Source organism: Dipodomys merriami, unplaced genomic scaffold (assembly GCF_024711535.1).
Source record: "Dipodomys merriami isolate MVZ:Mamm:240054 unplaced genomic scaffold, mDipMer1.0.p SCAF_104, whole genome shotgun sequence".
NCBI lineage: Eukaryota > Metazoa > Chordata > Mammalia > Rodentia > Heteromyidae > Dipodomys > Dipodomys merriami.
Window position 1 is genome coordinate 4647765 of NW_027202316.1, and position 19788 is coordinate 4667552.

Genomic DNA, 19788 nt, shown 5'->3' on the forward strand with positions numbered 1-19788 from the left:
GGCGAACGTGATATCCCGGGACAGGCTGGCCAAGTCCTTCAGGGCCTCCAGCTTGGCATCCAGACTTGAGGACTGGATGCGTTCATGGAGCATCCTGGGCATTCTGGGCATTCTGAGCCTTATGAGGGGTGGAGGTGGTATAAAAAAGACAACAGTGTTCAAAAGGAAAATTACAACATCACAGAAATGACAGCATCCCTGAAAAATAAAGGCCAGCATCCAGAAGCGGACAATGTGTCTGAGAATACCTGATAGCCTGCGTCTCTCACGGACAGGTGTGAGAGTAAGGGCTAGCACACTGACCGTCCATTTCACCTTCTATTTCAAAGAAAAGCAAAGTGAGGTCAGAAGAACACTGAAGCCCCAGAAACTGATCAGGGTGGGGGGATAGGATAAGGGGTGAGGCAGATATTTACTTTTGAAGCCCAATCATTTATCTAGAAGTAACTAAAAGCTACTTGCTTTGTTAAGCAATCACATAAGTGCAGACCTCGTACCCATCTCTTCAGCCAATACTTTGAGTAATCACAGCCTACACATTATGTCTGAGAGCTTCATTCCCATTTTTCCCAAGTATATATTTTTCCCATATGTATTTAAAGAATAAGACAGAAAATACTGAAAATTATTTTATTATAGAACTCACTATGATCTTAATGGCTGCACATACACTAGAACCCTATGTGGCTTTTTAAGACACAAGCCTAGGCCATCTCAAGGGTTTCCTGTGTCCAAAGCCTGGGTGAGGTCCCAGAAAGCATGCCCTTGAAGCATGTCTCTAATTATATGCAGAGGTCCAGGGCTCTAAATAATTTTGCTTTTTACATTTTTGTTTTGTTTGCTTGTTTTGGTGCCAGTCCTAGGGCATGAACTCAGAGTCCAGGCACTATCCCTGAGCTGCTTTGGCTCAAAGCTCGTGTTCTATACCACTTGAGTCACAGCTCCACTTCTGGAGGCCAGGCACTGGTGGCTCACACCTATAATCCTAGCTACTCAGGAGACTGAAATCTGAGAATGGTGGTTTCAAAGCTAATCCAGGTAGGAAAGTCCATAAGACTCTTATCTCCAATTAACCACCAGAAAACTGGACATGGAACTGTGGTTCAAAGTGGTAGAGCACTAGCCTTGAGGGGGGAAAAAAAAGAGCTCAGGGACAGCACCCAGGCCCAGAGTTTTAGCCCCATAATGGACCGAAGGGGGGGGGGGAGATAGTCTCATGGACTGTCCTGCCAGGGTTAGCTTCAAACTGTGACCTGTGATCCTCAGATCTCAGCCTCCTGAGTAGCTAGGATTATAGATAGGCTTGAGCCACCAGAACCTGGCTTCTAAATCACTTTGAATGTACCCTCTCTGTGTGAAGACTGGAAGAACCCCAGTTCTGTCTCCCTCCGAATCACTACCTAGACTTCCCAGCTGGGGTACAATAAGTCCTGCCTGGTCTAGTGTGCAAAGGACATTTTGTTGGTTCTTCTATATATGTACCTTTCCAAATGAACTTTTGCTAAGAAAAATGTCAATAAACGAAGAGGAAGCTAGGTAGACAGAATTTAAACCTAATTCATTCCACTTCAATGGAGACCGACCAACAGAAACACTTACTTAAAAGGAAACAAATACTTTAAAAGGGAAAAAAATGCTTAAATGGAAATACCACTTCCACAGAATAGAAGCACAACTCAGCATGGCCTCGTTACCTAAGATTGTGTGTGTGTGTGTGTGTGTACCAGTGTATGCGTGTGTGTGTGTGTGTGTGTGTGTGTGTGTGTGTGTGTGTGTGTGTGTGTGTGTGTGTGTGTGTGTGTGTGTGTGTGTGTGTGTGTGTGTACTGGAGTATGCATGCTAGTGTCTTATCTCCCAGGAGGGGGAACTCAGCTTGCTAGGTGCATGAACTTTAAATATTAGCACAGCTGAGCATTGGTGGCCCATGCCTGTAATCCTGAAGTAGCAAAAGACCTTCTTCTGTGTTCTTCCCAGTAATCTTTTCTTAAAATGGATGGATAAATTCACTTTTAATTCATTTTTATTGTCTATGGGCACAGGTGGCTCACACCTGTAATCCTCACTACTCAGAAGGCTGAGATCTGGAGATCACAGTTCTAAGCCAGCCTAGTCAGGAAAATCCATGAGACTCATCTCCAATAGCTAAACTGTGGTGCAAGTGGTAGAGCACTAGCCTTAAGCAAAAGAGTGTTTAAGGATAGTACCCAGGCCCTGAGGTCAAGCCCCAAGGTAAGCACAAAAAATAATAATAATAATGAATTAACCAGGTACCAACTGTTCATGCCTTTCATCCTAGCTATGCAGGTGACTGGGATCAGATGATCTCAGTTCAAAGCCAGCCTGGGCAGGAAAGTCCATGAGACTCTTACCTCCAATTAATCACTAAAAAGTTGGATTTGGAGCTCTGGCTCAAGTGGTAGAAAACTAGCATTGAGTGAAAAGGCTAAGGGAAAGCACCCAGACCTTGAATTCAAGCCCCAAAAACCCCTCCCCCCCACCCCCCACACACAAGTTACCATGTGTGACCCATATTTTTTAATTCTCAATTCAATTTTCAATTTTAAACAAAATTACAGAAAGTAATCTAGCAATTAATGACATTTTCAGATCCCAATTATTTTGTTGTGACATAATGCCCAATTCCAGACTCTGTGTCCATCCACAGAGCACAAGGCAGTGTTTCAAATGCAGAGTCTGGTGTGCTGTCTCAGACATGTAACCCAAGGCCTGCACACTTGCAGGTCAAAGTCCACAACTGCCCCAGGTTTGGAAACATAAGCCAGTCTTGTCTTGTAGCGGCATCCTGCTTGCTATCTCTACCATCTTTCCATTAACAGAGCTGGGAATGTGAAGGATATTTTCCAAAATCCCTGCTCTGAGATGACAGATCTCCACAGAGTTAAAATGCTGCTCTGGGGCCTGCTACATGCCACTTATCTCACAGCTTTGCTTTGTTTTCCTTCTTGGTGTAGTTATTCCAGAAATTTCTGCCACTTAGCACTTGTATAACCCGACTGGAAATGGGAACAGGTGGAAAATTGTACTGAAAAACAGGTTGTGAATAAAAATGAACAAATGTAAAAAAATAAAAAATATAATGCCACCCTGGAGATGCTGTAAACACCACCCTCCCCTCCCTGACACTGAACCTCCTTTCTAAGAGCGACTGAATCCCCAGTGAGGGGAACCAATTCTTTCTTTGGCTTGGAGATGGCCAAGAGAAAAAGCTGAGCCTTTCTAAGAGGAAACAAAAGACACGGTGTGCACTTCCCTGCCTGGCAAGCAGATGAAGGACTTTGAGCAGGATAAATAGGAATGCAAAGCACAAATGAAATGCTCACCTCCAAGGGTCAAGTTTGTATTAATTCACATTAATTTCAGGAAGTCAGATAAAAATGACTCAACCCACTGTACAACCACAGAAAAAGGACAGCAAACTATCATTTTTGTGAAGCAGGGAAGTTGGCACCGGGCAATGGCTGCAGCAACCCAGTCATTCTGTCTACTGAGCCCATCCCTATGTTTAGGTTGGAGATGTCTTAGGATAAAATACTTACGTCTTGTACGTAAGTTTATCAGCTTTGGTGAGGGGAAAGGGAAGCACAGAAATGCTGGGATAGAGGGTGAACTAACTCAGCAGTGATATTCACAAGACACTGTGTTGGAAATGAACTATAGAACGTGGGGAATCGGGGTGGGGGCGGAGGAGGGGAAAATAAAACAGAAAAAATGAGGGAGGGGGTAACACTGTCCAAAAAGAAATGTAATCAATGTCTGACTCATGTAACTCTAACTCCTCTGCACATTGCCTTACAATACAAATAAAAATTAAAAAATTAATAGACCAATTTAAATGAAAGCAAAATACTTAGCAGTTTTTAAACTTCTCTAATGTAATTTTCAACAAGATGGATCTGTGGTAGTTATACTGCCCACAGTTTAATTCTAGCCAGATGTTTTCTCCTCCATTTTGAAATTTATTTTTAGCCTACCACATGGCTTTAGTGACAACTAGAAATGATAGATAGTTTTCCTCAACTGTGCAGGTGGAAATAGTAATACCTGGTATATTTTGTGCTGCTTGTGTTTTTTAGGAAGGCAAGGAAATGCAGTGTGGAAAAATATGGCTCAAATATGCTAATGTTACTACCCCAACTAGACCAGGAAACAAGAAAGACCAGGATGCCACCCATTCACTGCCAAGTGCACAGGCACCTTGTTCAACAGCTTTCACGCCCAGATATGCATGAGTTCTGATTAGCATCCATGAAACAGCCTAAATGGCCCAACATTTACTATTTGAAATCAATTTTTATCCATTTTTTCATCAATTTTCATCATCACTGACCAACACTAGGAAATATTTAAATTCAACCTGTCTTTGTCTTTGTCTGTGTCTTTCTCTTTCCCCCTCCTTCCCTTCCTCCCACCCACCTTTCTCTCCCCGCCCCTCCATAGACTTTAAATAAAGAAACAGCCTGTTTTTGGATTGGCTTGCTTTGTTTCTCTGAATTTGCTCAGAGAAGATGATAAAAAAAATCTACATAGCCAAGTTATTCATCAGTAATGTAAGAGCTGTTGAGATGGCCACCAAACTCCAATTCCATGATTCCCAATCCATTCTCTGTTCACAGTGGTTCCTTCCTCCTCTGCCATGGGAAATAAACTGGAGAGACTTCCAATTAAACTAAACTCTGCCCATGAGGACATCCCAGGGACTTTCTGTTTTAGAGTACAGTCACTCTCAAAAAAACAGCATTCTATAAGCACATACAGCAGACCCAGAGGGTAGGCAGCTTAAGATGAAATAACCAACTAAGATCAACTTACTGGAGATGTGGTTAATCGAAGGATAGTGCCGTTTTTTATTTCATTGCAATTCTGGAAAAGAAAAGAAAAAAATGGGTGAATATTAGAGTAAGAAGAAGCTAGGAAGAGAACAAAACAAATATAGTCAAGCATCAACTCTATACAATAAACATACTTATGATTACATGATTCACTACAGAATCTTAACCTGGGCCCCAGATGTGTTCATGTTATATCAAGCTGTTGACAACACTCAGCACCAAGGAAGTAAATTTATTTTCACTTGCAAAAAGTAAGGATGCAGATCCCACAAGTAAAAAGAAGTCAATTTAAACACTAAACTCAGTGGATAGGACCCAGAAATTCCATTCCTATGTTTATAGTCAAGAGAACTGAAAACATGCCCAAAGAACTGAAAACATATGCCATATGAAGAACATGTATATACATGTATACAGAAACATTGTTTATTAACAATCTACAAGTAGACCCATGCCCATCTCTAAGAATAAGTGGCCATACAAAATGAGGCCTGTTCATCCGTTCACTAGGAAATGCAAAGCAAGAAGCATGGGTGGGTGCTATAGTATAGATGTCCCTTGAATGTATTACACTCAGTAAAAAAAAAAAGCCAAACATGAAAGAGCCCATGTTGTGTGGACCCACATACAGGAAATGTCCAGAAAAGACAAATAAATACATAAAAACAGGAAGTAGATGCATGACTGATAAGAAGGAGAAATGGGGAGCTACTGCTAATGGGTACAAGTTGTTCTTTTTTTATAATGGGATGATGATAATGTTCTTAAATTAATTGTGTTTCTGGTTGCACAATTCCATAAATACTTTTTCCACCAAAAAACAAAAAAAAAAAAAAAACAAAAAATAAAGTACTTTTTTATTTTTTGTCGGTTGTGGGGCTTGAACTCTGGGTCTGGGCACTGTCTCTCAGCTTTTCAGCTCAAGGCGACTACCACTTGAGCCACAGCACCACTTCTGGTTTTCTGGTGGTTTATTGGAGATAAGAGTCTCAGGGACGTTCCTGGCTTTGAACCAAGATCCTCAGATCTCAGCCTTCTGAGTAGCTAGGATTACAGGTGTGAGCCACCAGCGCCCGGCAAGTAAAGTACACTTTAAAAGTATATTCTGGCGGCCTTGGAACATATCTCAATAAAGTTGTAATTTTTATTTCTTTATTGGAGGTACTCAGGGTTCATGCTTGCTAAGCAGGTGCTTTACCATGTGAGCTACACTGCCAGGTCCTTTCTATACTGCTCATTTCCAACATAGGGTCTTTTTTTTTTTATAAGCCCAGAGCCCTAGGACGTAGCTGGGATGGCAGACCTGCACATCTTTATGGTCAGGGTGACCAGCAATGACACTGTCTTCCAGCAGAGAACTCACAGCTTGAACTGAAGGTTTTTGTTTGGAATAGCAGGACCCTAGCCTAAAAATAACCAGTGAAAACCAGACTAGGGTCATGGTTCAGTGGTATCATGCTGCCTAGCTAGCACAAGACCCCTGAGTTTCAATCCTAGTACTGCCAAAAAGAAGAAGAAGAGAAAAAGGAGGTGGTTCTGATTTTGTAGATTCTACACCAGAATCACAGCAGAGATACTGGGGTTGGACCACTTGTCATCTTCTAGCTGCATAACACTGCCATAAGCAGCAGAAGCGGCCTCTGGCCTGGCCCTCCCCTTTGGAAAGTTGGTATGGCTGGGGCTTCCCCATCTCCATGTGAGGAGAAAAGTTCAAAGCAGTGCCTGGCACACTGCAAATACTCAGGGAGAAAAATAACTTTATTACTAAGCACAAACTAACATCCATTAGAAAAGTACAATGCTGTAGCCTTGTATGTTTGCAACTAAATCATTCTTGTAATGTGGTAAACAAGAATGAGGATACAATCTCTGCTACCCTACAAAGAGCCACACATATACACACACTACACACTACACACACACACACACACACACACACACACACACACACACACACACACACACACACACACAACACACACACACACACACACACACACACACACACACACACACACACACACACACACACACACACACACCCCTCTTCTGTATGCAGAACAGCATGGCCAGAATGACATTCTGTAGAGCTGCTTTACATCAGAACCTGCCATTCTCAATTAATTTTACCCCATCCTCTTTGTCCCTTCTAGGGGTGCATTTGCTAATTTAGTCCTCCAAGCATTGTGCTCTGTGTGTGCACGTGCACACATATCCACACATGCAACTCTGTGCATATGATTTTACTTATTTATTTTGCTTATTAGCCATCTTCCCTCAACCTCAGAATGTCACCTCTGTGAGCTGATAGTTTATCCCACTCCATTGTTATATCTATGGAGAATGGTGAACTTGTATGACCCAGTCAACATGCAATAAGCATTGGTAAATAAATGGCAAAGTCTCCACATCAGGCTATAGACAGACAGGACTAAGTTCTATCTTCTGGACATTCAATAAAGTAAGAGAAACTGTCATGTAATCATTGCATCTGTACCATGAAGGGGTCAGCAAAAGAAAAAGTGATCAGTATAAAAGAGAAAGTAATCAGTAATATACCAGGCCAGGCGTGTAATGAAGAGATGTGAAGGAGGAGAAAACATAGATCAAACGCTTTTAGTGCAGGCAGTATTCAAGGAAGTCTCTTCCCGGCCACACACAACACTTCCCAGAGAGAGAGGAAGAAGCACTACTACACAGGAAAGGCCAAATACATCATTATATATCAATGGAATACTATTCACCCAAACAAAGAATGAAATTCTGCCATGTGACACAACATAGATAGAACTGGAGGTCATTATGTTAACTGAATGAGGCAGGCACAGGACTATAGTACATGGTCCCATTCACCTGTAGAACCTAAAACAACTGATCTCTTGGAAGTGTGCATAGAATGGTGGATCCCATAGGCCAGGGACAGCAGTGCTGAAGGGAAGAAGAAGAATGATCAATCAGTAAGTACTGTTACACTTGGATAACAGCTAGAAGTCCCTGTGTGCTAATGCATGGTAGGGCGAATATTTCACAAGAATAGATAGAAGAAAGGATCTGAGTATTTTTTATCATAAAGAAATGATAAATATGAGTTGGGTGCTGGTAGCTGACATCTGTAATCCCAGCTACTCAGTGGTTGATATCTGAGGATAAAAGTTTAAGCCAAAGACTCTGAGAGACTCATCTCCAATTAACCACCAAAACTCCAGAAATGGAGGTATGGCTCAAGCAGTAGAACACTAATCTTAAGTGGATGAGGAAAGGTAAGGAACAGCACAAGACCCTGAGTTCAAGCTACAGTACTGGCACAAAAAAAAGGCAAGGAAAGAGAAAAAGAAAATGGAAAGGAAAGAAAAATATAAGAAGGTAAATATAACTAGCCTACTTTAAACATCATGTTATGTATATACATATAGAGACATCATCCTATACCCCATAAACACATATAATTTTGATGTTTTATGTATCAATTAAAAGATGAAAATTTTAATTTAAATCTTAAAAATCTGTCTTAAGATATTCCCCCACACACAGAATAAGTATTCTAAATGTTGAGGTGATAAAGTCCGCAGTAAACAAAACTCCTTTTAGCTCTTCAAAAATGAAGAAAAAAGCAGAAAGAATACTTATGCAGAGAAATATCTTCCTGCACATTATGCAGAAGGATGACAAGCAATCCAGGGAAAGGCACCCAAGGCCTGCTGTCATCCTCACACTGCCCACTGTACCCCTTCCACCGCCCCCACCTTCCCCAGCCATCCACAGGGGCTCTGCATTTCTTTACAGAAGCAACCCATCCATTCAGCATCCATGTAGATAGTATATAATAATGTCCTGCAGAAAATCGTCACCTCTGTCCAATTTCTCCCCCTCTGAAGTTTGTTCTTCCATATGCCAACTTTCTACCTCATCAGACAAATGAAGAATGGTGACCTGGTCCAAAATTCAATTTCTACTCCCCTTACTGTGATTTAGCAATTACAACAGAAATTTCCAGGCAAAGGACATGCCTATGATTTCAAGGATGCAACTCTCTACTTCTCCTCACCACCCCATCCCTTCCACCATGCTGGCCTCCCCCTATCTCTGGGCTGAGAGAAGCCTTTTAGTTTGGAGGCACTGCTATCCAGTAAGTCTTCTTCAGCCACATTACTTAATCATTCCAGAGACTGGCTTTGATTGCAAATCTGCTCCTGTTCACTCCTTCGGGGTCCCATTTGCTTGATCTTCACCCTTCAGGCTAATGAAGCAGTTGAGGACCTTGTATGATAACCAGTTGCTAGGATACAGAGCAAAGCCTCAAGACAGAGGACCACAGAGCTGACATTTAAGGAGGAATGTTAAAAATACCCTAAAATAAAATCTGATTTCCCCAAAGAACCAGGAAGGGGAAAAAGGCAGAGAGGTGAGTGTGTAGGAGAAGGAAAGAGGAAATGAGGTCAACTCTTGTAAATACTTTTCCTGTAACTAACACTGGACCTTTTGGGGGCAAGATCTTCCCATCATAGTCTATCTATCAGTGGAAGGAAATATGGTTTGACTTCTTTCCTAATTTTTCTTTCACCCTCTCCACTAGATTTTGTTCTCAGTTGTCCATCTCTTTTAATGGTTTTACTGCAGAGAGCTCTGAAAAATCCTGTGCTCAATTCTAAAAAGAAAAAAGAAAAGAACGAGACAGGTATTAAATGCTATCTGTTAACCAACCACTATGGTCTGTGAACCCAGAACAGGAATGTGCTTGCTCCCCAATGAATGGATGATCTCTCTCACTCTGTAACAAGATCAAGTTCAGGATGAAGGGACAGAAGGGGTAGGCAGCTCCCAGGAGTCCAGGAATGTACCAGCATCTCACAAGGCTGACCCAAAGACCATCAGGAGACTGTCCCCTTCTGGGTTTTGATCACATCCTTCTGAAGGCAGAGAAATGTTTTTCTGGAGACAAACCAGTTTCCCTTAAAGGAACATGCATATTCATATGTCTTCTACAGCTAAAAAGACAGAACCACCTACTAATTACTCCCTTAGCCAACCTCGCATGACAGGACTGAATAATTATCACCCCTTGTGCTTGGTGCTTAGGTCCATGATCCAAAAGCCAAAACAGAACCTGATTGACGTCCAGATCCCACTAACATTAAAAGATGTATTGACTCCATTTTTTTTTGAAGTGACATGAGGTAATTATTTAGATTTGAGTCTTGGCCTTGGATCTAGCCAGTGGCTGGGCACCCTTGCACAGCAGGAGAGGAGGTCAAGTATAACTGGATTTCTGACCAGGTGCTGGGCTGGGCTATTTTTATGGGGTAAGGATGGTGGGCCCATTGTGACTGGAAAGCCTGACAGAGTAGGAGGAAGGAAGCTGCAGATTGGGCCTGAGCCAACTGCCTTCTTGTATGACCTTGAACATGTCAATGAACTTTGGCTTCCTTATCAACAGAATGGAGGCTAGGAAGCCCTTGCTAAAGGTCAATTCTTTTCTATTTTATTGTATTTCTAGTACAATAAAGAAAGAGGAAATATTTGAGGCTCTTGAGCAATACTGCTGATAGAATGAATGGGTGATAGGGAAATAAATCTGTCATAAGAAATAACTTGAGGAGACTGAGGCAGGGGAGGGAGGCTTTGAGCAACTGCACAGGTCCTGACCTTGCAAGTGTTGGCTCTGGGCACTCGTATCTCAAATTAAACAATCCAGAAGAGAAAGCCAGACCTAGGAAGTTAGTAAGGAGTGAGGTCTATGGTGAAGATGTCCACCTTTCCTTTCATAACTCTTAGACTGTGTTTAGAGATGCATTGTTGGTGGATGACTTTGTTTTGTGTAACAAAGATCCTTTTAAAAAAAAAAAGGCCAAATTCAAATTGCATTTGCAATTTTTTTAATTCTGCACATCTTTTAAATTTTTTATTATTAAGTAGTTGTACAAAGAGGTTACAATTCCCTAAGTCAGATTGTGAGTAATATGACTATCTTAACAGTCATAGGGCCAGAATTTAAATTTTTATCTTGTAGAAACACTGGAGTTGAATGTACGCTTTAGGATTCAAGTTACATGCTTGCCGCTTCTTAACCCAAAATTCATCTCCCTTTGTATGTGCTTTGGTACACAGAAGATGGACCTAGGGCTTACCCTACTTTCCAGCTGGGGAAATTGAACCTGCACCAGGAGAATGCACTGGAAAAATTTCCCCCAGGGGCAAGAAGAATGCTCCCACCATAGAAGAATCCACACAGAAGACCTCAGGTCTCCTGCACCCCTAGATCCTGTTCCCCCTTCTGGGAGTCAATTCTAAGGTCACCTAGGAGTCAATTTTAAGGTCCCCAGCACAGGTCATCTGGTCAAGTTTATGTCCTCAGACCAGTTTTTGCATCACAGGGAGGTGGCGAAGACCCCAGGGGAGAAGCAGGGTCTGCTCCCCACCCCCACTACCTCACACTTTTTGTTTGTTCTGGTTCTAGGGCTTCAAACAGGGCATGAGCATTTTGTCTAGGCTAGCTCTACTTCCGCTTCTTGATGGTTAATTGGAGGTAAGACTCTCAGGGACTTTAACATCAATGCTGCCTGTCCTCAGACAGGCCACATAGGCTCTTTTCTGCATCTGTTTCATCTAGACCTACTAGAGCCATTTCAGCCCCTTTATTCTGTTAACCAGCTTTGACTAGTGGCCAGTTCTTTAAGTTGAACATCCCCTGTTTAAATAAATAATGGTATAATTTCTGGTTGGACCCTGACTGATATATCAAGTGTTCCAGATGGTCCCCATACAAAGGAAAATTTAAAGTAATTATACTAAAGCAGGCCAATGATATACTGGTATTAAAAAAATGGTTTGTATTATGGAAACATAGGTCATCACATTGCAAAGTCACTGAGTCAGGTTACAAAACTACACAGAAGCAAGAGTTCAGAATACAATGAGTGTGTGCACTGGGAGATACCGGCACCGAGGTAATCCCTGTATAATGCTACTAATGATAGGAAGGACAGAAGAAAGGAAGGACAGAAAGAAGGAAGGAAGGAAGGAAGGAAGGAAGGAAGGAAGGAAGGAAGGAAGGAAGGAAGGAAGGAAGGAAGGAAGGACAGAAGGAAGGAAGGAAGGAAGGCAGGAAGGAAGGAAGGAAGGAAGGAAGGAATGGAGAGAGGGAGGGAGCGAGGGAGGGAGGGAGGGAGGGAGGAAGGGGGGAGGGGAAGAAGCCCAAAAGATGGCCTACATGATTAAGACAGAAAGTAACTTCTGGCAAGTTCTAGACAAACTTGCCCAAGCTAAGTGAATCACACTGAACTGCTTCATTTATTCTTGGGGATAGAGCCCTGCTGGCCAGCCCCTCCCACTATGGTCAACTTTAACCTAGCCACCAATCAAAGGGCTAGGTGCAAATATTTACCTTTGAGTTTCAGTGGATAAGGTAATGCCTATAGTCTCAGAAAGCCACCAAGTCTGGAGGCAAAAACTGTACTGACAGGGGAGATGTTTATGCTTGAAAAATAATAAATTAAAAAGTTGTAAAGGGTCATTGGCAGGGATTGCCAAGGACATTTACTTCAGCTAGGAAAATGCCACCTCCATGGCCAGACCCAGGTAACACCAAAACAACAACACAACAAGTGGCAAGCACTTCCAGCTGAGAGCTAAGGGACTTAGTATGTGAAGCACCCAGGGGAGCATGGCCAGGATGAAGTTACATAGGGCCACATGGCCCACAGAACAAAATAACCTAGCAACACTAAGTAGCAACACCAAGTGTTAGGTGGGCCTAGGGCAAACCCAAAAGTTTCAATGACTCTTGGTCATGTGGGCATGTGCCATTCCTGAGACACAACATATACTCATAATCTGAGTACCTGGCATATAGTAAATGGATATAATTGCCCCTCAGTGCCAAAGCCCACAGATGTTCAAGCCCATTGTTCAAAAAAGGTATAAGTAGAGCTGTGGCTTTAAGTGTTAGTACACTATAGCCTTGTGCAGAAAAGCTCAGGGACAGCATCCAGGCCCTGAGTTCAAGCCCCAACACCAACAAAAAAGGTGTAGTACTTGAATAGAACCATGTGATCTTCTCATGTCCTTTAAATTATCTCTAGATTGCTTATACTCCCTAATTAATACAGTGTCAAGGCTAGGTTGTTAGACTGGATTGTGTGTAATAACAACAAGGGGAAAAAAATCAGTGCATACTCAGTCTGGAGGCCTTTTTAAAAATCATTTTCGACCCAGGGTGAGTTGAGTTGTATTCGTCTAAGCAGAGACCACAAATGCAGAAGGGCGACTGTACCTGAGCACAGTGTCTCTGGGCCTCCCTTCCCACACTGCTACCTGAAGACAGTTCCCACACTGTCACGATGGGGATTAAACTAGACAGTGCAAATAAGGGCTCTGCTTGACATGCTCATGAAATATGCAAAGGCCCAATTATCACTCATAAGAAGAGGCAGATTCTGCAGCCACACAAGAGGAAAATCTGCCCCAGGTTGAGAAAGAGAATCTCTGAGGAAGAAGACCAGGGAGGCATACTTGATGATGTCCAGGCCTGAGACAGTAGACTTTTAGGGTTCTCTTTGCTTTTCCCTTTCTGGTCCTGGGTGTTTAGGGAATCTGTTGAAATCTCTGGTTCTCTTCTCAAAATGTTTGTAAGTACATAAAATAAAATGTGGATGCTTGCTAAGAAACCAAAGAGCCATTCCAATATTTTAATGGGTTCATAGTGATATATAATCAATGCAGGACTGAGACAATGTCTTCTGTGTGAGCCAGACAGTATTTTAAGTGTACTGGGACAGGAGGGATCAGCTACAACAGTGACACATGGATGAATGGATATGGCCGCATTCCAGGGCACTTAATATGCGGAAACAGGTGGCACCTCAGATGTGGTTCAAGGCTGTTGTTGCTGACTTCTTCATTAATAAACAAGATTAAATAACAAGATTTGTTAGGAATTCTAGTAATCAGCATGATCCCTAATCAAATGTAATGGTCATAAATGACATTTTAGATGTGAAAATGGAACCAGGTACCTTGAAGGGATGAACAGGGCTAGGAAAGATGGGGAGAAAGGGGAAAACAATAGATAGGGAGCCACTGATCAAGATGCATTGTACTCATAAACCTATATGTTGACTAGAAAGCTCTGTAGATTACTGAAAGATAACTTGAAAAACAAGTAACATTTTAAGGTTAACTGTAATGAAAGCAGCAAATACCTCTCATCTCTCTCAGTGACATAGGGGCACAGATACTACTTATATTGTCACAGTTTCTTGCCATAGTAACATTTTCATACAACTGCAACTCTATTCTCTTACAAGTTCAAGGACAAGATGTTACAACAATGGCCTTTCATCACAGTTACAAAAAAACCCAGATTCCTCTCATGGTTTAGAAACTCAGACTGGGGTGGCCGTGGCCAAGTTCTCTCTGGAGCCTTCTCCCACCCAGCTCACTGTCCTGTCCTTTGTTCTATCACACAGGGTGCTTTGACACGCTTCAGGGATGGCACAAGCTGTCCCCTTCCTGGGAATGTTAGGATCTGGCTCCAGGTCAATCTTAGAGAGACAATCCTTACAGAGAGTACCACGGCCAGGATGGACAGCCAGGGCTTTGCATGGAAATGCAGATAGTCTCAGGGAGAAAAGACAAAATGTATGGATGCACAGCCTTGACATTGACACTGACCTTCAATAGCACTCCTGCCTAGTTTGTGGGGATTCACACGGTTGGAAGACTAAGCCCCTTACATCTCCAGTTTGGCTGTCAGATCCCTCTGCCAATGGCCTTATTTGTTTCTATCCAGCTGATTATAAACCTGAACCCAGCCAGATCATATTTCTAGCCCATTCTTAAACCTATATTCCAGGTCAGCCTTTCAGAATAAACCAAAATAGTAACAGCCACCATACTGTGATTCTGTAGCTTTATCATGTTACTCACTTTTAAAAAATAAATACCTCGCCAGGTGCCTGTGGCTCACACCTGTAATCCTAGATTCTCAGCAGGCTGAGATCTGTGGACTAGGGTTCAAAACCAGGCAGGAAAGTACACGAAACTCTTCTCTCCAAGAATCACCAAAAAGATGAAGTGGAGCTGGAACTCAAGTGGTAGAGCACTAGCCTTGGGCAAAAAACCTCAGGGACAGTGTCTAGGTCCTCAGTTCAAGTCCCAAGACAGGCACCAGCACCCAATAAACAAACAAATAAACAAATATTTTGTTCATTTTCTAAAAATGTCCTGTCTTTTTCCACACTCACCAGAATATATATTCAAAGCAGAGTGGCCATTAGCCAGGCACCAGTGGCTCATGCACATAATCCTAATTATTCAGGAGCCTGAGATCTGACAACTGAGTTTCAAAGCCAATCAGTACAAACAATCCAAATGTTTTTTTTTTATATTTTATTTTTTATAATGAAAATACTGTACAGAGGGGTTACAATTACATGGGCAAGATAATGAGTACATTTCTTATCAAGCATTGTAGCCTCCTCCTTTTTTTACACTACCCATACAAATCCAGATCTTATCTCCAAGTAAACAGCAAAATGTTAAAAAGTGGAGGTGTGGCTTAAGTGGTAAAGAGCCAGCTTTGTGTGAAAAAACAAGTGAGTGTGAGGGCCTGAGTTCAAGTGCCAGTACAAACACACACACACACACACACACACACACACACACACACACACACACACACACACGCAGAATAGTGGACATCAACTTTTGTTCATCACCAGTGCCTAGAGCAGTCAACCAATGCTTTCAAATGAATGGAATAGTTGTTTTAATCCTAGTGGAGCCTGGAAAAATAATCAAAATATATTACACACTAAAGCTAAGAGGCCACTTACATCTTCAAGAACAGAAATAACCAGAAATAAAACCATATACTTACAGTTATCTGATATTTGATAAGGGAGCCAAAAATATAGAGTGGAAAAAGATAGACTTTTCAATAATTGCTGTTGGGAAAACTAGGCATCCATATGCAAAAAAAAACTAAAAATGAGTCCCTAATTGTCACCATGCACAAATATCAACTCAAAGTAGATCAACTGAAACTTTGAAATTACTGCAAGAGGGAGTAGAAGAAACACTGGAACTCATAGACATAGGCAGAAACAATTTTTGGAAAGAGTCCCAGGGGCACAGCAGATAGGAGAGAGACTTGACAAATGGGACTACACCAAACTAAAAACTTTCTGCACAGCAAAGGACACAGTTACTAAACTAGAAAAACAGACAACAGACTGGGAGAAGATCTTTAACAGCAGTACATCAGACAAAGGCTTAATATCCTATATATACAAGGAGCTCAAGAAACTAACTCCTCCCAAAGCTAATAAACCACGCACTAAATGGGCAAAGGAGCTAAGGAGACACTTCTCAGAAGAAGAGGTAAGAATGGTAAAGAAACACATGAGGAAATGCTCAACATCCCTGGTCATAAAGGAAATGCACATCAAAACAACTCTGAAATTCACCCCAGTTAGACTGGCCAACATCATGAATTCAAACAACAAATGTGAGAGGACATGTGGGGGGAAAGGAACCTTATTGCTATTGGTAGAAATGTAACCACTCTGGATGGAAGTCTGGAGGTTCCTCAAAAAATTAAATATAGATCTTCTCTACAACCCAGCAATACCACTCCTGAGCATCTACCCAGAACACCATAAGCCTAAAGACACCTACACAGCCATGTTCAATGCTGTATGATTCGCAATAGCCAAGTGTAGAAACAGCCCAAATGCTCTACAATAGATGAGGGGATCCAAAAAACGTAATACCTATACACAATGGAATTGTACACAGCTGTTAGGAAAGAACAGTATTATGTCATTTGCAGGGAAATGGATGGACCTAGAACAAATCATGTTAAGTGAAGTCAAGCTCAGAGAGAGAAACAGCACATTATTTTCTCATATGCAGAAGCTGGATCTAAATTACACTGGGGCATAATATATTATACAGGTCTCTAGGCATGTACACACAGTGAGACCAAAGGGGACACTCTGGAGGGGAAGAGAAAGGCATAATGCCTATGTGCATCTAAAAAGGTGCATATAAAATAATATTTATTGAAATTAACTTCAGGATATGAAAACAAGAGCATTTTTTCTTTTCTGCTGTTTTTGTTTTCTTTTCTTTTTGTTCTGTTTGTTCTCTTATATGTCTTTGGAATGTAAGGGGAGGCAAAGAAATGGAGGGACAAAGGATGAACAAACGCAGCAATGATACTCACTAGACACTCTGTTGAAAATGAACTATACAACTTGTGGGTGGGGATAGGAGGGAAAAACAGAGACAGGGAGGGCTGACAATGTCGAAAAAGAAATGTACTCTGTTTTGAGCATTTTCAAATGAAAATAATTTTTAAAAAAGAATAGAATTGCCCTTTCTCTTCCCATCTACAAACAAATCTCAAACTATCTTTCCTTTTCCTCCCTGTCTACTTCATGACTATTCCAAGGTGCATGTGTCTCTACACATCTTTTAAGAGAGAGAAGCGAGAACATTGCTCAAGTTCCACTATCAGACTATGTGTGTGAGATGAGTCTCAAGTGTAATGAGCCATCAGCTGACTCCTGCTGGGACAGCTCCCAACATCTGAGGCCCAAAGTCCAGAACCACACTCAGAAATCCAGCCTTCAGAGTCCCAAGAAGAAGGGTCCCTGTATGAGAGACTGGACAGGGCCCTTCAGAAAACAAGGTCTAGACTCTCAGCCGGAAGGTAACCAACTCAACAGCACAGGGTAGTAAATAGATGGACTGCCACTTGAATCCCACTGTTCTACCTTTTCTCTTTCCCCTCCTTTTGCCAGAAGAGAAAATGCAATCTAAGGAGATTTTCCTAAATAAGTGGGTAGCAAGCACACTATGTGTGAGAAGAGAGTTAAACAACCAATACTTTCAAAAGTGTTGAGAAACCACATGCAAATCAAGATCATAATGAGATACTATCTTACCAGTCGTGATAGCTATTGCAAAAAGACAAATAACAACAACAAATCCTGATGAGGATTCACAGAAAGGAAGCTAGACACAAGTAGTGAGAATGCAGTATTACTACAGACATTTGGGACAACAGTTTAAATGTTCCTCATAACGCTAGAAAGGGAGTTACCATCTGGTCCAGCAATTCCGTATTGAGTCTGTGTCCAAAGGAAAGAAATCAGTATGGGAGGGGGGGAAAGTAGTTGTGGAGATGGGAAGGAAGGGATGATAGGGGAAAAACAAAGGAGGAGGCAACAACGCTTGATAAGAAATGTACTCATTACCTTGCTCATGTAATTGTAACCCCTCTGTACAGTATTTTCACAATAAAAAGCTTATTTGAAAAAAAAATCAGTATGGAACAAAAATGCAGCTGGACCAACGACAAATGCTGGAGGGGATGTGGAGAAAGAGGAACCCTATTACACTGCTGGTGGGAATGTACACTTATACAACCACTTTGGAAAGCAGTCTAGAGGGTCCTTAGAAAGCTAAAGATTGACCTCCCTTATGACCCAGTCATACCACTTCTAGGCATCTACCCTGAACAACAGAAACCAATATACAAGGACACGTGTACTTCCATGTTTATTTCAGCACTGTTCACAATAGCTAGGATATGGAAACAACCCAGATGCCCCACCACAGATGAATGGATCCAAAAATTGTGGTATCTATACACAATGGAATATTATGCAGCCATTAGAAATGACAAAATAATGGCATTTGCAGGGAAATGGATGGAGCTAGAAGGAATGTTGAGCGAGGTAAGCCAAGAACGAAGAGACAAATGGTACATGGTCTCCCTGATAAGTGGATGCTAAATCCAAAATGTTAGGTGATATGACAAAACTAACAGGACTTAAGAAACAAAGAACTCCCACTCATCTGGTTGAACCACTACTAAATATCCCCATGCTGCTGATCACATATATGGTATATAACATGTGAACACCGTTATATGTTACAGACTGTGATAGACAATTTGCTCCGGAAAAGTTAGAATGAACTTGTGATTTTAAATGAGCATCATTATTCCACAATACTGTGAAATTCCGGAAAAACCTCAGGGAAGGGACGGAGGGAAGGGATAGTAGGGGGAAAACAATGGAGGGGGTAACAATGTTCAAGAGGAAGTGCACTCATTATCTCACTAATGTAACTGTAACTCTCTGTATAGTATCTTTACAATAAAAAAAAAGTAAATGAACAAAATAATAATAAAAAAATAAAAAAAAATATTTTAGGAGCTTAAGTCACAGTAAATCATAAAGCTATGCATTTTTTTGTTTGCTTTGTTTTTATTCGGCACAGATTTGTGAATGAGAGGGGAACAAGTATAAGAACCTACACAGAAACACAGCCATTAAGCACCTAGTACCCAGTAAAAAAATGCAGCTGGATACCAAGAGCTCATGCCTGGATTGCCAGCTATTCAGGAGACAATCTAGAGGAACCAAGTTTGAAGTCAGCCTGAGCAAAAAGTCTGTGAGACTCTGTCTCCAATTAACCAGCAAAAAAAAAAAAACAAGTTAGAGGTGTGGCTCATATAGTAGAGCATCTGCCATGAGCAAATAAGTGGAGCAAGTACAAGGCTAAGTTCAAATCTTGGTACTGGCAGAATAAGAGGAGGAGGAGGAGGAGGAGGAGGAAGAGGAAGAGGACAAAGAGGAGGAGACTGAAGAGAAGATGGAAGAGGAGAAAAAAAAGGAAGAGAAGAGAAGGAGGGTCTAAGGAGGGGGGAAGAGGGAAGGGAAGGGAACTAGCTAATTCAATTAGGATGTCTGATCATATTAAAATGTCTTCATAAGAGCCACCATTGAAAAATACTTCTTAATAAAACAGCTATGGCCCATGTGGCATATGTCCACCTCCCATGAATCCATCCTGCAAATCTGCAAGCACAGAGGAGGCCTCTGCACAATTAAACTGAGATTGCACAAGCAGCCTGGCTCGGAAG

At 41.7% G+C, this 19788-nt stretch overlaps 1 protein-coding gene across 1 annotated transcript in view; it reads right to left on the reverse strand.

The window, feature by feature from the left end:
* Positions 1-19788, reverse strand: part of LOC138811114 (engulfment and cell motility protein 1-like) — a 203869-nt gene that overhangs the window by 153591 nt on the left and 30490 nt on the right. Inside the window, exon 4 of the mRNA XM_069998723.1 lies at positions 4831-4881. Coding sequence (XP_069854824.1) covers positions 4831-4881 — 51 coding nt within the window. The remainder of the gene's footprint in view (positions 1-4830; positions 4882-19788) is intronic.